General features: G+C 36.2%; 1 protein-coding gene across 1 annotated transcript in view; it reads left to right on the top strand.

The window, feature by feature from the left end:
- LOC100449536 (ankyrin repeat domain-containing protein 36A) overlaps positions 1-23,076 on the top strand; it is a 137,127-nt gene that overhangs the window by 78,058 nt on the left and 35,993 nt on the right. Inside the window, exons 33-54 of the mRNA XM_054543008.2 lie at positions 810-838; positions 933-1,005; positions 2,674-2,702; positions 2,797-2,869; positions 4,538-4,566; positions 4,661-4,733; positions 6,404-6,432; positions 6,527-6,599; positions 8,258-8,286; positions 8,381-8,453; positions 10,131-10,159; positions 10,262-10,334; positions 12,008-12,036; positions 12,139-12,211; positions 15,550-15,578; positions 15,673-15,745; positions 17,421-17,449; positions 17,552-17,624; positions 19,308-19,336; positions 19,431-19,503; positions 21,190-21,218; positions 21,321-21,393. Of these exons, the coding sequence (XP_054398983.2) occupies positions 810-838; positions 933-1,005; positions 2,674-2,702; positions 2,797-2,869; positions 4,538-4,566; positions 4,661-4,733; positions 6,404-6,432; positions 6,527-6,599; positions 8,258-8,286; positions 8,381-8,453; positions 10,131-10,159; positions 10,262-10,334; positions 12,008-12,036; positions 12,139-12,211; positions 15,550-15,578; positions 15,673-15,745; positions 17,421-17,449; positions 17,552-17,624; positions 19,308-19,336; positions 19,431-19,503; positions 21,190-21,218; positions 21,321-21,393 (1,122 nt within the window). The remainder of the gene's footprint in view (positions 1-809; positions 839-932; positions 1,006-2,673; positions 2,703-2,796; positions 2,870-4,537; positions 4,567-4,660; positions 4,734-6,403; positions 6,433-6,526; positions 6,600-8,257; positions 8,287-8,380; positions 8,454-10,130; positions 10,160-10,261; positions 10,335-12,007; positions 12,037-12,138; positions 12,212-15,549; positions 15,579-15,672; positions 15,746-17,420; positions 17,450-17,551; positions 17,625-19,307; positions 19,337-19,430; positions 19,504-21,189; positions 21,219-21,320; positions 21,394-23,076) is intronic.

The following is a 23,076-nucleotide window of genomic DNA, read 5'->3' as shown; positions in this document are numbered from 1 at the left end:
TTCAAGGAATATCGGAGTGATTTCCAGATGTAAAAGCTTATTCATATCTAATGCTTGTTGCGACTTTATTTTGTATAAGTATGTCAAATTTGGTAATTTATTATACTTTTTGATGAAGTTGATATATTATACCTTGTTGCCATGAGTGGATGAAGAAACTTTCGGAAGGCTAAACTAGAAGATACAAGAGATGTAGGCACATTATTACACTATACGGGTGTGAGAAAAAATGAATATTACATACTAGAATTCACCAAACATATATCCAAGCTGATTAAGTTAGGACACTTCCACTGAAGAGATGTGAAGTGTACATTCAACTAAAGTGTCATTATAATTGTGTACCTTCTCACTGATCGATCAAGTTAAAGAGCATGATGAATGTTTGCAGTAAAATGTTCCAAATCATTCTGATATCTTACATGAAAGACATACGGGTGCATGTATCACCTACTTTGACGGTGATTCCCAGGAGTATGAGTTGGACTGTGATTTTAGATCACATTTGTCTTCCTCACTCAGCATATCCACGTTGATATTGACATGGTTTTATTTTAGTTTTAGACATATGGAGAAAGTCATATCACATTTGAAATTGTCAGTGTGTATTTCTTGAAGCCTGTATTCCTGTTTTCTTCAGTGTATTTCCTTCGTGTTTAGTCCCAAGAAACAAAGTATAAAATATCAAAGCCTACAGTAATACAGGCAGGAGTATAAAACTTGATGCTAACATGCTATCCATGCATTAATGTATGGATAAACTTATCATATGTACATATGAGTGATTATGTATTCCTTTTGCTTTTCAGTGTCCTCTCAGAAAGAACCAGCTGAGAAGGTAATTAAAGTCTCATTTATATGTTGAACTACTAACGGTATAGTCTACGAAACCTAATTTATGTATTGATTATTTTGTTTCAAATCCCGTTCAGGCTACAAGTGACGAGAAAGATTCTGTTTCGAATATAGCCACAGAAATAAAGGATGGACAACAATCTGGGACAGGTAATTTTGCAAAACACATGTAATGTCATGTTCGATCAAGATAGAAGAGAACTTCCCTTCCCCAAATAAATCAGTGGAGAGTTCATCTAAGCTGCACGTTCTGATTCAGTACGCCTGAGATTCTTCATTTGTAGTGAGTTCTCGGGTGACCCTGATGCTGCTGGTCCTTGGCCATGATCTGAGTAGTAAGATTATAGACTTCCCTACATTGAAATTGGGAAGAAGAACCATTGGAGAGCAGTTCAACACATACCAGGCTAAGGGAGCAGCATAATTTTGCTTTAATTCTACAGCATGTTTCCATCAAGAGGAGAAAGAGAACGAGATGAAGTAATAGATGTTGTAGGCATCGTATCATATTGTTAGACACAGAGGGAAAAGTGATCCGAATAACTCCATAAACACAGTAGAATGAGAACTAAGAAGACCACTGATGGAGCAATTATTTTCCTCAAGGAAGAGGGATTGTGAGGCAGGAAGGAGGGAAAAGAAGAAGTTGTTTATATAATTTTGGGGTTTCTGCTGAGGAAACCTGAGTGAACTCATTTCAGATGTATTTGGAATATTTGCATAAAAGAAGATTTGATTTTGGCTGCTCCAGGAACTACTGGAAGCAGGAAACAATGCTAGAATCGGGATAAACCACAGTGACTCATTACTCCTCTTTGTTACTATTAGGCATCAGAGATACGTGTTTTGTTGACTTTAGTTATAAAAATGAGATAAACGTGCATATGAATACATTGGCTTCCTTGTTCAAGGAGCTAACTCTTGGATAAAATAGCTATTTAATGAGACTTCTTTAGAGACTAACATGATACTGCCAACAAGGCTATTTTAGAAACAAAAATGATGTTGAATTCTAATTAACTCCTAAAGTGATCATCTTCAATGAATATTGGAGTGATTTCTGAATGTAAAACTTATTAATATCTAATGCTTGTAGCAGTTTTACTTTGTAGAAGTATGTTAACCTTGGTAATTGATGATATTTTTATTGAGGCTAATATATTATCGTTTGTTGCCATGAGTGGATGAAGAAACTTTCAGAAGGCTAAACTAGTGGATACAAGAAACTTAGGCAAATTATTACACCACATGGGTGTGAGAAATAATGAATATTATCTACTAGATTTCAGGAAACATATATCCAAGGTGATCAATTTAGGACACTTCCACTGAAGAGATGTGAAGTGTACATTTAAGTGAATTGTCATTGTAATTGTGTACCTTCTAGTTATTGGGCAAGTTAAAGGGCATGATGAACGTTTGTAGTATAATGGTGTAAATCCTTCTGATTTCTTGCAAGAAAGACATGCGGGATCATGTCCCACCTGCTTTGACATTGATTCTCAGGTGTGTTACTCCTCTGATTTGTCCTCATCACTCAGCATATCCACATTGATATTGACACGGTTTTATTTTAGTTTTAGACGTATCATGAATCATACCATGTTTGAAATTGTAAGGGTATATTTTGTGAATCCTGTATTCCTTTTTTTTCAGTGTATTTCTGTCATGTTCCAGTCTCCAGATGAAAAATAGAAAATATCAAAGCCTACACTAGTACAGGCAGGAAGCTACAGCTTGATGCTAACACTGCATGAATGTATGGATAAATTTATCATATGTACATATGAGTGATTATGTATCCCTTTTGCTTTTCAGTGTCTTCTCAGAAAGAACCAGCTGAGAAGGTAATTAAAGTCTCATTTATATGTTGAACTATTAACTGTATAGTCCACGAAACCTGCTTTACGTATTGATTATTTTGTTTCAAATCCCGTTCAGGCTACAAGTGATGAGAAAGATTCTGTTTCGAATATAGTCACAGAAATAAAGGATGGACAACAATCTGGGACAGGTAATTTTGCAAAACACATGTAATGTCATGTTCGATCAAGATAGAAGAGAACTTCCCTTCCCCAAATAAATCAGTGGAGAGTTCATCTAAGCTGCACGTTCTGATTCAGTACGCCTGAGATTCTTCATTTGTAGTGAGTTCTCGGGTGACCCTGATGCTGCTGGTCCTTGGCCATGATCTGAGTAGTAAGATTATAGACTTCCCTACATTGAAATTGGGAAGAAGAACCATTGGAGAGCAGTTCAACACATACCAGGCTAAGGGAGCAGCATAATTTTGCTTTAATTCTACAGCATGTTTCCATCAAGAGGAGAAAGAGAACGAGATGAAGTAATAGATGTTGTAGGCATCGTATCATATTGTTAGACACAGAGGGAAAAGTGATCCGAATAACTCCATAAACACAGTAGAATGAGAACTAAGAAGACCACTGATGGAGCAATTATTTTCCTCAAGGAAGAGGGATTGTGAGGCAGGAAGGAGGGAAAAGAAGAAGTTGTTTATATAATTTTGGGGTTTCTGCTGAGGAAACCTGAGTGAACTCATTTCAGATGTATTTGGAATATTTGCATAAAAGAAGATTTGATTTTGGCTGCTCCAGGAACTACTGGAAGCAGGAAACAATGCTAGAATCGGGATAAACCACAGTGACTCATTACTCCTCTTTGTTACTATTAGGCATCAGAGATACGTGTTTTGTTGACTTTAGTTATAAAAATGAGATAAACGTGCATATGAATACATTGGCTTCCTTGTTCAAGGAGCTAACTCTTGGATAAAATAGCTATTTAATGAGACTTCTTTAGAGACTAACATGATACTGCCAACAAGGCTATTTTAGAAACAAAAATGATGTTGAATTCTAATTAACTCCTAAAGTGGTCATCTTCAATGAATATTGGAGTGATTTCTGAATGTAAAACTTATTAATATCTAATGCTTGTAGCAGTTTTACTTTGTAGAAGTATGTTAACCTTGGTAATTGATGATATTTTTATTGAGGCTAATATATTATCGTTTGTTGCCATGAGTGGATGAAGAAACTTTCAGAAGGCTAAACTAGTGGATACAAGAAACTTAGGCAAATTATTACACCACATGGGTGTGAGAAATAATGAATATTATCTACTAGATTTCAGGAAACATATATCCAAGGTGATCAATTTAGGACACTTCCACTGAAGAGATGTGAAGTGTACATTTAAGTGAATTGTCATTGTAATTGTGTACCTTCTAGTTATTGGGCAAGTTAAAGGGCATGATGAACGTTTGTAGTATAATGGTGTAAATCCTTCTGATTTCTTGCAAGAAAGACATGCGGGATCATGTCCCACCTGCTTTGACATTGATTCTCAGGTGTGTTACTCCTCTGATTTGTCCTCATCACTCAGCATATCCACATTGATATTGACACAGTTTTATTTTAGTTTTAGACGTATGACGAATCATACCATGTTTGAAATTGTAAGGGTATATTTTGTGAATCCTGTATTCCTTTTTTTTCAGTGTATTTCTGTCATGTTCCAGTCTCCAGACAAAAAGTAGAAAACATCAAAGCCTACACTAGTACAGGCAGGAAGCTACAGCTTGATGCTAACACTGCATGAATGTATGGATAAATTTATCATATGTACATATGACTGATTATGTATCCCTTTTGCTTTTCAGTGTCTTCTCAGAAGGAACCATCTGAGAAGGTAATCAAAGTCTCATTTCTATGTTGAACTATTAACTGTATAGTCCACGAAACCTGCTTTACGTATTGATTATTTTGTTTCAAATCCCTTTCAGGCTACAAGTGACGAGAAAGATTCTGTTTCGAATATAGCCACAGAAATAAAGGATGGACAACAATCTGGGACAGGTAATTTTGCAAAACACATGTAATGTTATGTTCAATCAAGATAGAAGAGAACTTCCCTTCCCCAAATAAATCAGTGGAGAGTTCGTCTAAGCTGCACGTTCTGATTCAGTACGCCTGAGATTCTTCATTTGTAGTGAGTTCTCGGGTGACCCTGATTCTGCTGGTCTTTGATGTGATCTTTGCAGTAAGATTATAGACTTACCCACATTGAAATTGGGAAGAGGAAACGTTGGAGAGCCATTAAAGACATACAGAGTCAGGTGACAGCATCATTTTGCTTTAATTCTACTGCATGTTTTCACCAAGGGTGGAAGGAGAAAGAGATGAAGTATAGATTTTACAGACGTCACATTGTATTGCTAAAAACAGATGGAGAAATTATGATAATAACCCATAAACACTGTAGAACGAGAGCTAAGGAGACCACTGATGTAGCAATGACTTTCCTCAAGGAAGAGGATTGTCAGGCAGGAAGGAGGGAAAATAAGAAGTTATTTATGTAATTTTGGGGTTTCTTCTGAGGAAACCTGAGTTCAGTTGCATATTCGAACATTTTCGTAAAAGAAGCTTTGATTTTGGCTGCTTTAGGAACCAGTGGAAGCAGGGAGGAGTACTAGAACTGGGATAAACCACAGTGACTCATTATTCCTCTTTGTTACTGTTGGGCATCAGAGATATACGTTTTGTTAATATTAGTTATTCAAATGAGATAAACATGAATATGTATATGTTGGCTTTGCTTTTCAATTAGCTAACTTTTGGGTAAAAATAGCAATTTAATGAAAATGCTTTGGAGAATAACAGTATATTTTATACCAGAGTATTTTAGAAAGAAAAATAATGGTGAATTCATTAATTGACTTTTAAAATTCTTATTTTCAATGAATATTGGAGTGATTTCCAAATGTAAGAGGTTACTCATATCTAATGCTTGTAGCAACTTTATTTTGTATGTCAAATTTGATCATTTATTATACTTTTTGATAAGGTTTATGTATTATACTTTGTTGTCATGAGTGGATGAAGAACCTTTCTGTAGCCTAAACTAGAGGACACAACAAATGTAGGCATATTATTACACCACATGGTTTTGAGAAATAAAGAATATTATATACAGGATTATCCCAACCTATATCCAAGCTGTTGAAGCTGGGACACTTCCACTGAGGACTTGTGAAGTGTACATTCTATTACGTGCCTTTGTCATTGTGTACCTGCTCAATTAGCAGGCAAGTTAAAGAGCATGATGAATACTTGCAGTATAATGGTATAAATCCTTCTGATGTCTCGCATGAAAAACATGCAGTAGCATTTAGTACCTTCTTTGACATTGATTCTTGGGTGTATGAGTTGCTCCTCTGATTTTAGATCACATTTCTTTTCATCATTCGGCATATCCGCATTGATATTGACACTTTTTATTTCAGTAATACACACATGACGCATACTACCTCTTTGTAATTTCTGACTGTATATTTTCTGGAAGCCTGTATTCCTATTTTCTTCAGTGTATTTCCTCATGTTGTTGTCCCAGAGACACAAACTGTAAAACATCAAATCCTGTAGTAGCGCAGGCAGGAGGACACAGCTTGATGCTAACACTGCATGAATGTGTGGATAACTTTATCATATTTACATATGATGGATTATATATTTATTTTGCTTTTCAGTGTCTCCTCAGAAACAATCGGCCTGGAAGGTACTTACTCTTTCATTTATATTTTGAATTATTTATTGCATAGCCTATGAGATATATATTATGTATTGACTATTTTGTTTCTCTTTACATTCAGGTTATATTTAAAAAGAAAGTTTCTGTTTTGAATATTGCCAGAAGAATAATGGGTGGTCGGAAATCTGGAACAGGTAATTTGGCAATACACATTTAATGTCATGTGCACTCAAGACAGAAGAGAACGTCCCACCCCTGAATAGATCAGTGGGGTGTCATTGAAAATGCACTTTCTGATTCAGCAGGCCTGAGATTGTGCATTTCTAGTAAGTTCTCAGGTGGTGTTGATGCTGCTGGTCCTTGGCCATGATCTTAGTAACAAGCTTATAGACTTCCCTACATTGAATTTGGATAGAAGAATCATTGGAAAACAGTTCAAGACATAAGAAGATCGGGGGACAGCATAATTTTGCTCTTATTTCAGAGCGTGTTTGTATGGAGAGGGGAAGGAGAAAGAGAAGAAGTAACAGAAATTATAGATGTCAGATGGTACTGCTAAAACCAGAGGGAGGAAGTTGTCATAATAACCCATAAACACTGGAGAATGAGAAACAAAGTGACCACTGATGTAGTAATTATTTTCATCAAGAAAGAGGGATTGCAAGGCAAGAAAGAGGGGAAGGAAGAAATTATTTTGGTAATTTTGGGGTTTCTGCTGAGGAAACCTGAGTGAACTCACTTCAGATGCATTTAGAGTGTTTGCATACCAGAAGATTTGATTTCTGACTGCTCTGATGCCTACTGAAATCAGGAAGGAGTGCTAGAGTTGGGATAAACCGCAGTGCCTCATTCGTGTTTATTAGTATCAGACATCAGACATATATTTTTTATTAGTTATTCAAATGAGTTAAAATTTAATATGATTATATTAGCTTTTTTTCCAAAGTGGTGTCTTTTTCATTAAAATAGCTATTTAGTGAAAATTCTTTATAATACAATGATATTCCAGAGCAGACTAATTTTGCAGACAAAAATAATGTTAAATGCATTAATTGAATCCTAAAATGGTTATTTTCAATGAATATTGGACTGATATCCAAATGTAAAAGCTTATTAATATCTAATGCCAGGAGCCATTACATTTTGTATACATATGTATAATTTATTGTACTTTTTGATGGTTTATATATTATACCTTCTTGCCAGTAGTGGATGAAGAAACTTTCTGAAGGCTAAACTAGAGGATACAAGAAATGTAGGCAGATTATTACACCACATGGGTATGATAAATAATGAATACTATCTACTAGGATTCACCAACCATATATCCAAGCTGATCAATTTAGGACACTTCCACTGAAGACAGGTGAAGTGTACATTCAACTGAAGTGTCATTGTAATTGTGTACCTTCTCAGTTATCAGGCAAGTTAAAGAGCATGATGAATGTTTGTAGTATACTAGTGTAAATCCTTTTGATACCTTGCATGAAAGACATGCAGGATCATGTAGCACCTGCTTTGACATTCATTCTCAGGTGTATGAGTTGCTCCTCTGATTTTAGATCACATTTGTCCTCATCATTCAGCATATTCACATTGATACTAACACTGTTTCATTTTAGTTTTAGACATGAAAAATCATACCATGATTGAAGTTGTAAGGGTTTATTTTGTGAAACCTGTATTTGTTTTTTTCAGTGTATTTCTGTCATGTTCCAGTCCCCAGACAAAAACATCAAAGCCTATACTAATACAGGCAGGAGGATACAGCTTGATGCTAACACTTCATGAATGTATAGATAACCTTATCATATTTACACATGAGTGATTATGTATCCCTTTTGCTTTTCAGTGTCTTCTCGGAAACAACCAGCTGAGAAGGTAATTAAATTCTCATTTATATTTTGTATTAGTAACTATATAGTCAATGAAACATACTTCATTTATTGATAAATGTGCTTCAAATTACTTTCAGGCTACAAGTGACAAGACAGATTCTGCTTTGAATATAGCTACAGAAATAAAGGATGGACTACAATGTGGGACAGGTAATTTTGCAAAACACATTTAATGTCATGTTCAGTCCAGATAGAAAAGAACTTCTCTTACCCGAATAAATCAGCAGGGGGCTCGTCAAAGCTGCACATTCTGATTCAGCAGACCTCAGATTCTTCATTTGCAATAAGTTCTCGGGTGACGCTGATGCTGCTGGTCTTGGACATGATCTTCGCAGTAAGATTATAGACTTCCCCACATTGAAATTGGGAAGAAGAAACATTGGAGAGCAGATCAAGACATAAGGGGCTCAGGGGACAGCATACGTTTGCTTTAATTCTACAGCATGTTTTCACCAAGGGTGGAAGGAGAATGAGTTGAAGTACAGATTTTACAGACATCGCATCGTATTGCTAAAAACAGACGGAAAAGTGATCGTAATAACCAGTAAAAATTGTAGAACGAGAACTAATGAGACCACTGATGTAGCAATTATTTTCCTCAAGGAAGAGGGATTTTGAGGCAGGAAGGAGGGAAAAGAAGTTATTTATGTAATTTTGGGGTTTCTGCTGAGGAAACCTGAGTGAACTCACTTCAGATGCATTTAGCATATTTACACAAAAAAGATTTGATTTTGGCAGCTCCAGGAACTACTGGATGAAGCAAAGAAAGCTAGAATTGGGATAAACCACATTGACCAATTACTTCTCTTTGTTACTATTAGGCATAAGACATATATCTTTTGTTGATTTTTGTTATAAAAATTAGATAAACTTGAATATCAATACATTGGCTTCATTCATCAAAGAGCTATCTCATGGATAAAATAGCTATTTAATGAATATTATTTAGAGAATAGCATGATCCTCCTAACAAGACAATTTTAAAAACAACTATAATGTTGAGTTCATCAACTGATTCTTAAAATGGTCATTTTCAATGAATATTGGAGTGATTTCCAAATATAAAAGCTTATTAATATCCAATGCTTTTAGCAGTTTTATTTAGTAGAAGTATGTCAAAATTTGTAATTGATGATGCTTTTTATTGAGGTTTATATATTATACTTTGTTGCCATGAGTGGATGAAGAAATGTCCAGGAAGGCTAAACTGGAGAATACAGCAAACTTAGGCAAATTGTTGCACCACGTGCATATGAGAAATAATGAATATTATTTACTCGGATTCAGGAAACATATATCCAAGCTGATCAATTTAGGACACTTCACTGAAGAGACGTGAAGTGTACATTCAACTGAAGTGTCACTGTAATTGTGTACCTTCTCAGTTACTGGGCAAGTTAATGAGCATGATGAATGTTTGCAGTATAATGGTGTAAATCATTCGGATATGTTGCATAAAAGACATATGGGTGCATGTGCCACCTGCTTTGACGTTTTCCCAGGTGATGGAGTGTCTCCTCTGATTTTTTATCACATTTGTCGTGATCACTTGGCATACAGTTTTTGATATTGATACTGTTTTATTTTACTTTTAGATATACGAAAAATCATATTATGTTTGAAATAGTTAGTGAATATATCGTGACACACCTATTTCTGTTTTCTTTAGTATATTTCTGTCATGCTCCTGGCTTTAGACATAAAGTAAAAAACATCAAAGCCTACACTAATACAGGCAGGCGGATACAGCTTGATGCTAACACTGCATGAATGTATGGAAAACTTTATCATATTTACATATGAGTGATTATCCCTTTTGCTTTTCAGTGTCTTCTCAGAAACAACCAGCCTTGAAGGTAATTAAACTCTCATTTATATTGTGAACTGGTGAATGTATAATCTATGAAACATACTTCATTGATTTCTTTATTTATTATTTTGTTTCAAATTCCATTCAGGGTAAAACTGATGAGAAGGATTCTGTTTCAAATATCGCCACAGAAATAAAGGATGGAGAAAAATCTGGGAGAGGTAATTTTGCAAAACACATTTAATGTCATGTTCAATCCATTTAGAAAAGAACTTTCTTCCCTGAATAAATCAGCGGGGGGTGGGGGGCGGTCGTCGAAGTTGCACATTCTGATTCAGCAGGCCTGAGTTTCTTCATTTGTAATAAATTCTGGGGTGACGCTAATGCTGCTGGTCTGGAACATGATCTTCGCAGTAAGATTTTGACTTCCCCACATTGAAATTGGGAAGAAGAAATATGGAGAGCAGTTCAAGACATAAGGGGCTCTGGAGAACAGCATAATTTTGCTTTAATTCTACAGCATGTTTTCACTATGGGTGGAAGGAGAAAGAGAGGAAGTATAGATTTTATAGACGTCACATCGTACTGCTAAGACAAGACAGAAAACTGATAGTAGTAGACACTGTAGAATGAGAACTAAGGAGAGCCCTGATGTAGCAATTATTTTCCCAAGGAACATGGATTGTGAGGCAGGAAGGAGGGAAAAGAAGTTATTTATATAATTTTGGGGTTTATGCTGAGGAAACCTGAGTGAACTCACTTCAGATGCATTTGGAATATTTGCCTAAAAAATATGTGATTTTGGCAGCTCCAGGAACTACTAGAAGCAGGAAACAATGCTAGAATTGGGATAAAGCACACTGACTCATTACTCCTTTTTGTTACTATTAGGCAACAGAGATACATGTTTCGTTGATTTTAGTTATACAAATGAGATAAACTTGAATATGAATACATTGGCTTCCTTGTTCAAGGAGCTACTTCTTGGATACAATAGCTATTTCACGAAACTTCTTTAGAGAATAACATGATACTCCCAACAAAGCTATTTTAGAAACAAAAATTATATTGAATTCTAATTAACTCCTAAAATGGTCATTTTCAATGAATATTGGAGGGATTTCTGAATGAAAAACATTAATATCTAATGCTTGTAGCAGTTTTACTTTGTAGAAGTATGTCAAAATTGATAATTGATGATATTTTTCTTGAGGCTAGTATATTATCCTTTGGTGCCATGAGTGGATGAAGAAACTTTCAGGAGGCTAAACTAGTGGATACAAGAAACTTAGGCAAATTATTACACCACATGGGTGTGAGAGATAATGAATATTATCTCCTAGGTATCAGCAAACAGATATCCAAGGTGATCAATTTAGGACACTTCCACTGAAGTGATGTGAAGTGTACATTCAACTGAAGTGTCATCGTAATTGTATGCCTTCACAGTTATTGGGCAAGTTAAAGAGCATGATGAATGTTTGTAGTATAATGATGTAAATCCTTTTGATTTCTTGCATGAAAGACATGTGGGATCAGGTAGCACCAGCTTTGACATTGATTCTTACATGTCTGAGTTGCTCCTCTGATTTTAGATGACTTTGTCCTCATCACTCGGCATATCCACACTGATATTGACAAGGTTTTATTTTAGTTTTTGACATAGGAAAAATCATTCCACGTTTGAAATTGTAAGGATATCTTTCATGCAGCCTGTATTCCCTTTTATCAGTGTATTTCTGTCATGTTCCAGTCCCAAGCCATAAAGTAGAAGACATCAGAGCCTACACTAGTACAGGCAGAAGGATACAGCTTGATGCTAACACTGCGTGAATGTATGGATAATTTTATCATATTTTTACATGAATGATTATGTGTCCCTTTTGCTTTTCAGTATCTTCTCAGAAACCACCAGCCTTGAAGGTAGTTAAACTCTCATTTATATTGTGAAGTAGTAAATCTATAGTTTATGAAACATACTTCATTGATTTATCTATTTATTATTTTGTTTCAAATTCCATTCAGGCTACAACTGACGAGAAAGATTCTGTTTTGAATATAGCCACACAAATAAAGGATGGAGAAAAATCTGGGACAGGTAATTTTGCAAAACACGTTTAATGTCATGTTCAATCCAGATAGTAAAGAACTTCTCTTCCCCGCATAAATCAGTGGGGGGGGGGGGTGGGAGGGGCTCGCGGAAGCTGCATATTCTGATTCAGCAGGCCTGAGATTCTTCATTTGTAATAAATTCTTGGGTGATGCTAATGCTGCTGGTCTGGAACATGATCTTCGCAGTAAGATTATACACTTCCCCACATTGAAATTGGGAAGAAGAAATATGGAGAGCAGTTCAAGACATAAGATGCTCTGGGGAACAGCATAATTTTGCTTTAATTCTATGGCATGGTTTCACTAAGGGTGGAAGGAGAAAGAGAGGAAGTATAGATTTTACAGACATCACATCGTACTGCTAAGAAAAGACAAAAAACTGATAGTAATAACCTGTAGACACTGTAGAACGAGAACTAAGGAGAGCCCTGATGTAGCAATTATTTTCCCAAGGAAGATGGATTGTGAGGTAGGAAGGAGGGAAAAGAAGTTATTTATATAATTTTGGGGTTTCTGCTGAGGAAACCTGAGGGAACTCACTTTAGATGCATTTGGAATATTTGCATAAAAATATTTGATTTTGGCAGTTCCAGGAACTACTGGAAGTGCGAAGCAATGCTAGAATTGGGTTAAAGCACACTGACTCATTACTCCTTTTTGTTACTATTAGGCATCAGAGATACATGTTTTGTTGATTTTAGTTATACAAATGAGATAAACTTGAATATGAATAGATTGGCTTCCTTGTTCAAGTAGCTACCTCTTGGATAAAATAGCTATTTCACGAAACTTCTTTAGAAAATCATGGGTAGGAAGAATCAATATCATGAAAAGGGCTGTACTGCCTAAGGTAATTTATAGATTCAATGCCATCCGCATCAAGCTACCAATGACTTTCTTCACAGAATTGGAAAAAAATACTTTAAAGTTCATATGGAACCAAAAAAGAGCCTGCATCACCAAGTCAATCCTAAGCCAAAAGAACAAAGCTGGAGGCATCACGCTACCTGACTTCAAACTACACTACAAGACTGCGGTAACCAAAACAGCATGGTACTGCTACCAAAACAGAGATATAGATCAATGGAACAGAACAGAGCCGTCAGAAATAACCCCACATATCTACAACTATCTGATCTTTGACAAACCTGAGAAAAGCAAGCAATGGGGAAAGGATTCCCTATTTACTACATGGTGCTGGGAAAACTGGCTAGCCATATGTAGAAAGCTGAAACTGGATCCCTTCCTTACACCTTATACAAAAATTAATTCAAGATGGAATAAAGACTTAAACGTTAGACCTAAAACCATAAAAGCCCTAGAAGAAAACCTAGGCGTTACCATTCAGGACATAGGCATGGGCAAGGACTTCATGTCTAAAACACCAAAAGCAATGGCAACAAAAGCCAAACTTGACAAATGGGATCTAATTAAACTAAAGGGCTTCTGCACAGCAAAAGAAACTACCATCAGAGTGAACAGGCAACCTACAAAATGGGAGAAAATTTTTGCAACCTACTCATCTGACAAAGGGCTAATATCCAGAATCTACAATGAACACAAACAAATTTACAAGAAAAAAACAAACAACCCCATCAAAAAGTGGACGAAGGACATGAACAGACACTTCTCAAAAGAAGACATTTATGCAACCAAAAAACACATGAAAAAATGCTCACCATCCTTGGCCATCAGAGAAATGCAAATGAAAACTACAATGAGATACCATCTCACACCAGTTAGAATGGCAGTCATTAAAAAGTCAGGAAACAACAGGTGCTGGAGAGGTTGTGGAGAAATAGGAACACTTTTACACTGTTGGTGGGACTGTAAACTAGCTCAATCATTGTGGAAGTCAGTGTGGTGATTCCTCAGGGATCTAGAACTAGAAATACCATTTGACCCAGCCATCCCATTACTGGGTATATACCCAAAGGACTATAAATCATGCTGCTATAAAGACACATGCACGTGTATGTTTATTGCCACACTGTTCACAATAGCAAAGACTTGGAAACAACCCAAATGTCCAACAATGATAGACTGGATTAAGAAAATGTGGCACATATACACCATGGAATACTATGCATCCATAAAAAATAATGAGTTCATGTCCTTTGTAGGGAAATGGATGAAATTGGAAATCATCATTCTCAGTAAACTATCGCAGGACAAAAAACCAAACACCGCATATTCTCACTCATAGATGGGAATTGAACAATGAGAACACGTGGACACAGGAAGGGGAACATCACACTCTGGGGCCTGTTGTGGGGTGGGTGGAGCGGGGAGCTATAGCATTAGGAGATATATCTAATGCTAAATGACCAGTTAATGGGTGCAGCCCACCAGCATGGCACATGTATACATATGTAACTAACCTGCACATTGTGCACATGTACCCTAAAACTTAAAGTACAGTAATAACAAAATTAAAAAGAAAGAAAATAACATGATACTCCCAACAAGGCTATTTTAGAAACAAAAATTATGTTGAATTCCAATTAAGTCCTAAAGTGATCATATTCAATGAATATTGGAATGCTTTCTGAATGAAAACTGATTAATAGCTAATGCTTGTAGTAGTTTTACTTTGTAGAAGTATGTCAAAATTGATAATTGATGATATTTTTCTTGAGGATAATATGTGATCCTTTGGTGCCATGAGTGGATGAAGAAAGTTTCGGGAGGCTAAACTAGTGGATAGAAGAAACTTAAGCAAATTATTACACCACATGGGTGTGAGAGATAATGAATATTATCTCCTAGGTATCAGCAAACAGATATCCAAGGTGATCAATGTAGGACACTTCCACTGAAGAGATGTGAAGTGTACATTCAACTGAAGTGTCATCGTAATTTTGAGCCTTCTCTGTTATTTGGCAAGTTAAAGAGCATGACTGATGAATGTTTGTAGTATAGTGATGTAAATCCTTTTGATTTCTTGCATGAAAGACATGTGGGATCATGCAGCACCTGCTTTGACATTGATTCTCACTTGTATGAGTTGGTCCTCTGATTTTAGATCACATTTGTCCTCATCACTCGGCATATGCACGTTGATATTGACACGGTTTCATTTTAGTTTTCGACATATGACAAATCATACCATGTTTGAAATTGTAAGGGTATATTTCCTGGAGCCTGTATTCCCTTTTTTCAGTGTATTTCTGTCATGTTCTAGTCCCCAGACACAAAGTAGAAGCCATCAAAGCCTACACTAATACAGGCAGGAGGACAGAAGGTGATGCTAACACTGCATGAATATATGGATAACTTTATCATATTTACATATGAGTGATTATGTATCCCTTTTGCTTTCAGTGTCTTCTCAGAAACCACCAGCCTTGAAGGTAATGAAACTCTCATTTATATTGTGAACTAGTAAACCTATAGTCTATGAAACGTACTTTATTTATTTATTATTTCATTTCAAATTCCATTCAGGGTACAAGTGACGAGAAAGATTCTGTTTCAAATATAGCCAGAGAAAAAAAGGATGCAGAAGAAACTAGTACAGGTAATTTTGAAAACATATTTAATGTCATGTTCAGTCGAGACAGATAAGAAGTTCTCTTCCCCGAATAAATCAGCGGGGGGCTTGTCGAAGCTGCACATTCTGATTCAGCAGGCCTGAGATTCTTCATTTGTAGTAAGTTCTTGGGTGATGCTGATGCTGCTGGCCTGGAACATGTTCTTCGCTGTAAGATTATACACTTCCCCCCATTGAAATTGGGAAGAAGAAATATGGAGAGCAGTTCAAGACATAAGGTGCTCTAGGGAACAGCATAATTTTGCTTTAATTCTAGAGCTTGTTTTCAGTAGGGGTGGAAGGAGAGAGAGGAAGTATAGATTTTACAGATGTCACATTGTACTGCTAAAAACAGACAGAAAACTGATTGTAATAACCCATAGACACTGTAGAAGGAGAACTAAGGAGACCCCTGATGTAGCAATTATTTTCCCAAGGAAGACGGATTGTGAGGCAGGAAGGTGGGAAAAGAGGAAGTCATGTATATAATTTTGGGGTTTCTGCTGAGAAAACCTGAGTGAACTCACTTCAGATGTATCGGGAATATTTTCATAAAAAATATTTGATTTTGGCAGCTCCAGGAAAGGCTGGAAGCAGGAAACAATGCTAGAATTGGTATAAAAGCACACTGACTCATTACTCCTCTTTGTTACTATTAGGCATCAGAGATACATGTTTTGTTGATTTTAGTTATAGAAATGAGACAAACTTGAATATGAATACGTTTCCTTCCTTGTTCCAGGAGCTACCTCTTGGATAAAATAGCTATTTCACGAAACTTCTTTAGAGAATAACATGATACTCCCAACAAGGCTATTTTAGACACAAAAGTTACGTTGAATTCTAATTAACTCCTAAAATGGTCATTTTCAATGAATATTGGAGTGATTTCTGAATGAAAAACTTATTAATATCTAAAGCTTGTAGCAGTTTTACTTTATAGAAGTATGTCAAAATTGATAATTGATGATATTTTTCTGGAGGCTAATATATTATCCTTCGGAGCCATGACTGGATGAAGAAACTTTTGGAAGGCTAAACTAGTGGATACAAGAAACCTAGGCAAATTATTATACCACATGGGTGTGAGAGATAATGAATATTATCTACTAGGTATCAGCAAACATATCCAAGGTGATCAATGTAGGACACTTCCACTGCAGAGATGTGAAGTGTATGTTCAACTGAAGTGCCATCGTAATTGTGTGCCTTCTTAGTGATTGGGCACGTTAAAGAGCATGATGAATGCTTGTAGTATAATGGTGTAAATCCTTTTGATTTCTTGCATGAAAGACATGTGGGATCATGTAGCACCTGCTTTGACATTGATTCTCAGATGTATGAGTTGCTCCTCTGATTTTAAATCATATTTGTCCTCATCAATCGACATATCCACATTGATATTGACACGGTTTTATTTTAGTTTTTGACATATGAGAAATGATACCATGTTTGAAATCGTAAGAGTATATTTCCTGGAGCCAGTATTCCCTTTTTTCAGTGTATTTCTGTCATGTTCCAGTCCTAAGACACAAAGTAGAACACATCAGAGCCTACACTAGTGCAGGCAGAAGGATACAGCTTGATGCTAACAGTGCGTGAATGTATGGATAACTTTATCATATTTATATATGAGTGATTATGTGTCCCTTTTGTTTTTCAGTGTCTTCTCAGAAGCCACCAGCCTTGAAGGTAATTAAACTCTCATTTATATTGTCAACTTTTAAAAATATAGTCTATGAAACATACTTCATTGATTTATTTATTTATTATTTTGTTTCAAATTCTATTCAGGCTACAAGTGACGAGAAAGATTCTGTTTCAAATGTAGCCACAGAAAAAAAGGATGGAGAAAAATCTGGCACAGGTAATTTTGCAAAACACGTTTAATGTCATGTTCAATCCAGATAGAAAAGAACTTCCCTTCCCCACATAAATCAGCAGGGAGGGCGGGGTGTGGGGTGAGGGGGCTCGCTGAAGCTGCACATTCTGATTCAGCAGGCCTGAGATTCTTCATTTGTAGTAAGTTCTTGGGTGACACTAATGCTGCTGGTCTGGAACATGTTCTTCGCAGTAACACTTCCCCACATTGAAATTGGGAAGAAGAAATGTGGAGAGCAGTTCAAGACATAAGGGGCTCTGGGGCACAGCATAATTTTGCTTTAATTCTATAGCATGGTTTCACTAAGGCTGAAAGGAGAAAGAGAGGAAATATAGATTTTACAGATGTCACATCGTACTGCTAAAAAAAAAAAGACAGAAAACTGATAGGAATAACCCGTAGACAGTATAGAACGAGAACTAACCAGACCCCTGATGTAGCCATTATTTTCCCAAGGAAGACGGATTGTGAGACAGGAAGGCGGGAAAAGAGGAAGTCATTTATGTAATTTTGGGGTTTCTGCTGAGGAAACCTGAGTGAACTCACTAGATGCATTTGGAATATTTGCATAAAAGTTATTTGATTTTTGCAGCTCCAGGAACTACTGGAAGCAGGAAACAATGCTAGAATTGGGATAAAGCACACTGACTCATTACTCCTTTTCGTTACTATTAGGCATCAGAGATACATGTTTTGTTGATTTTAGTTATAAAAATGAGATAAACTTGAATATGAATACATTGGCTTCCTTGTTCAAGTAGCTACCTCTTGGATAAAATAGCTGTTTAATGAAACTTCTTTGGAGAATAACATGATACTCCCAACAAGGCTATTTTAGAAACAAAAATTACATTGAATTCTAATTAACTCCTAAAGTGATCATCTTCAATGGATATTGGAGTGATTTCTGAATGTAAAACTCATTAATATCTAATGCTTGTAGCAGTTTTACTTTGTAGAAGTATGTCAAAATTGATAATTGATATTTTTCTTGAGGCTAATATATTATCCTTTGGTGCCATGAGTGGATGAAGAAAGTTTCCGAAGGCCAAACTAGTGGATACAAGAAACTTAAGCAAATTATTACACTACATGGGTGTGAGAGATAATGAATATTATCTCCTAGGTGTCAGCAAACAGATATCCAAGGTGATCAATTTAGGACACTTCCACTGAAGAGACGTGAAGTGTATGTTCAACTGAAGTGTCATCGTAATTGTGTGCCTTCTCAGTTATTGGGCAAGTTAAAGAGCATGATGAATGTTTGTAGTATAATGGTGTAAATCCTTCTGATTTTTTGCAAGAAAGACATGTGGGATCATGACCCACCTGCTTTGACATTGATTCTCAGGTGTGTGAGTTACTCCTCTGATTTGTCCTCATCACTCGGCATAGCCACATTGATATTGACACGGTTTTATTTTAGTTTTAGACGTATCACGAATCATACCATGTTTGAAATTGTAAGGGTATATTTTGTGAAGCCCGTATTCCTTTTTTCTCAGTGTATTTCTGTCATGTTCTAGTCTCCAGACAAAAAGTAGAAAACATCAAAGCCTACACTAATACAGGCAAGAAGATAACAGCTTGATGCTCACACTGCATCAACGTATGGATAAATTTATCATATGTACATATAAGTGATTATGTATCCCTTTTGCTTTTCAGTGTCTTCTCAGAAACATCCAGCTGAGAAGGTAATTAAGGTCTCATTTATATGTTGAACTATTAACTGCATAGTCTATGAAACCTACTTCATGTATTGATTATTTTGTTTCAAATCCCATTCAGGCTACCAGTGACGAGAAAGATTCTGTTTCGAATATAGCCACAGAAATAGAGGATGGACAACAGTCTGGGACAGGTAATTTTGCAAAACACATTTAATGTCATGTTCAGTCAAAATAGAAATGAACTTCTCTTCCCCGAATAAATCAGCGGGGGCGGGGGGTGGGGCCCGTTGAAGCTGCACATTCTGATTCAGCAGACCTGAGATTCTTCATTTGTAATAAGTTCTTGGGTGACGTTAATGCTGCTGGTCTGGAACGTGATCTTCGCAGTAAGATTATAGACTTCCCCACATTGAATTTGGGAAGAAGAAATATGGAGAGAAGTTCAAGACATAAGGGGTCAGGGAAAGGCATAATTTTGCTTTAATTCTACAGCATGTTTTCACCAAGGGTGGAGGAGAAAGAGAGGAAGTACGGGTTTTACAGACGTCACATCGTGTTAATAATAAAAGGCAGAAAACTGATCATAATAACACATAGACACTGTAGAATGAGAACTAAGGAGACCCCTGATGTAGCAATTATTTTCCCAAGGAAGTCGGATTGTGAGGCAGGAAGGAGGGAAAAGAAGAAGTTGTTTATATAATTTTGTGGTTTCTGCTGAGGAAACCTGAGTGAACTCAGTTCAGATGCATTTGGAATATCTGCATAAAAAATATTTGATTTTGGCAGCTCCAGGAACTACTGGAAGCAGGAAACAATGCTAGGATTGGGATAAAGCACACTGACTCATTACTCTTCTTTGTTACTAGGAGGCATCAGAGATACATGTTTTGTTGATTTTAGTAATAGAAATGAGATAAATTTGAATATGAATACATTGGCTTCCTTGTTCAAGGAGCTACCTCTTGCATAAAATAGCTGTTTAATGAAACTTCTTTGGAGAATAACATGATACTCCCAACAAGGCTATTTTAGAAACAAAAATTATGTTGAATTCTAATTAACTCCTAAAGTGATCATCTTCAATGAATATTGGAGTGATTTCTGAGTGTAAAACTCATTAATATCTACTGCTTGTAGCAGTTTTACAACTGTAGAAGTATGTCAAAATTGATAATTGATGATATTTTTCTTGAGGCTAATGTCTTATCCTTTGGTGCCATGAGTGGATGAAGAAAGTTTCCAAAGGCCAAACTAGTGGATACAAGAAACTTAAGCAAATTATTACACCACATAGGTGTGAGAGATAATGAATATTTTCTACTAGGTATCAGCAAACAGATATCCAAGGTGATCAATTTAGGACACTTCCACTGAAGTGATGTGAAGTGTACATTCAACTGAAGTGTCGTCGTAATTGTGTGCCTTCTCAGTTATTGGGCAAGTTAAAGAGCATGATGAATGTTTGTAGTATAATGGTGTAGGTCCTTTTGATTTCTTACATGAAAGACATTTGGGATCATGTAGCACCTGCTTTGACATTGATTCTCAGGTGTATGGGTTGCTCCTCTGATTTTAAATCATTTGTCCTCATCAATCGACATATCCACATTGATATTGACACGGTTTGATTTTAGCTTTTGACATACGAGAAATCATACCATGTTTGAAATTGTAAGGGTATATTTCCTGGAGCCAGTATTCCCTTTTATCAGTGTATTTCTGTCACGTTCCAGTCCCAAGACACAAAGTAGAAGACATCAGAGCCTACACTAGTACAGGCAGAAGGATACAGCTTGATGTTAACAGTTCGTGAATGTATGGATAACTTTATCATGTCTATATATGAGTGATTATGTGTCCCTTTTGTTTTTCAGTGTCTTCTCAGAAACCACCAGCCTTGAAGGTAACTAAACTCTCATTTATATTGTGATCTTTTAAATTTATAGCCTATGAAACATACTTCATTTATTTATTTATTTATTATTTTGTTTCAAATTCTATTCAGGCTACAAGTGACGAGAAAGATTCTGTTTCAAATGTAGCCACACAAAAAAAGGATGGAGAAAAATCTGGCACAGGTAATTTTGCAAAACACGTTTAATGTCATGTTCAATCCAGATAAATAAGAACATCTCCTCCCCGCATAAATCAGCAGGGAGGGCGGGGTGTGGGGTGGGGGGGCTCGCTGAAGCTGCACATTCTGATTCAGCAGGCCTGAGATTCTTCATTTGTAGTAAGTTCTTGGGTGACACTAATGCTGCTGGTCTGGGACATGATCTTCGCAGGAAGACTATAGACTTCCCCACATTGAAATTGGGAAGAAGAAATGTGGAGAGCAGTTCAAGACATAAGGGGCTGTGGGGTACAGCATAATTTTGCTTTAATTCTACAGCATGGTTTCACTAAGGCTGGAAGGAGAAAGAGAGGAAGTATAGATTTTATAGATGTCACATCGTACTGCTAAAAAAAAAAAAAGACAGAAAACTGATAGGAATAACCCGCAGACAGTGTAGAATGAGAACTAACCAGACCCCTGATGTAGCCATTATTTTCCCAAGGAAGACGGATTGTGAGGCAGGAAGGTGGGAAAAAAGGAAGTCATTTATATAATATTGGGGTTTCTGCTGAGGAAACCTGAGTGAACTTACTTTAGATGCATTTGGAATTTTTGCAGAAAAAATATTTGATTTTTGCAGCTCCAGGAACTACTGGAAGCAGGAAACAGTACTAGAATTGGTATAAAGCACACTGACTCATTACTCCTTTTTGTTACTATTAGGCATCAGAGATACATGTTTTGTTGATTTTAGTTATACAAATGAGATAAACTTGAATATGAATACATTGGCTTCCTTGTTCAAGTAGCTACCTCTTGGATAAAATAGCTGTTTAATGAAACTTCTTTGGAGAATAACATGATACTGCCAACAAGGCTATTTTAGAAACAAAAATTATGTTGAATTCTAATTAACTCCTAAAGTGATCATGTTCAATGAATATTGAAGTGATTTCTGAATGTAAAACTCATTAATATCTAATGCTTGTAGCAGTTTTACTTTGTAGAAGTATGTCAAAATTGATAATTGATGATATTTTTCTTGAGGCTAATATATGATCCTTTGGTGCCATGAGTGGATGAAGAAAGTTTCGGGAGGCTAAACTAGTGGATACAAGAAACTTAAGCAAATTATTACACCACATGGGTGTGAGAGATAATGAATATTATCTCCTAGGTATCAGCAAACAGATATCCAAGGTGATCAATGTAGGACACTTCCACTGAAGAGATGTGAAGTGTACATTCAACTGAAGTGTCATCGTAATTTTGAGCCTTCTCTGTTATTTGGCAAGTTAAAGAGCATGACTGATGAATGTTTGTAGTATAGTGATGTAAATCCTTTTGATTTCTTGCATGAAAGACATGTGGGATCATGCAGCACCTGCTTTGACATTGATTCTCACTTGTATGAGTTGGTCCTCTGATTTTAGATCACATTTGTCCTCATCACTCGGCATATGCACGTTGATATTGACACGGTTTCATTTTAGTTTTCGACATATGACAAATCATACCATGTTTGAAATTGTAAGGGTATATTTCCTGGAGCCTGTATTCCCTTTTTTCAGTGTATTTCTGTCATGTTCTAGTCCCCAGACACAAAGTAGAAGCCATCAAAGCCTACACTAATACAGGCAGGAGGACAGAAGTTGATGCTAACACTGCATGAATGTATGGATAACTTTATCATATTTACATATGA

This window comes from Pongo abelii, chromosome 23 (assembly GCF_028885655.2).
Source record: "Pongo abelii isolate AG06213 chromosome 23, NHGRI_mPonAbe1-v2.0_pri, whole genome shotgun sequence".
Classification (NCBI taxonomy): Eukaryota; Metazoa; Chordata; class Mammalia; order Primates; family Hominidae; genus Pongo; species Pongo abelii.
The sequence above is the reverse complement of the archived record's forward strand: the minus strand, read 5'-3'. Positions and strand labels throughout refer to the sequence as shown.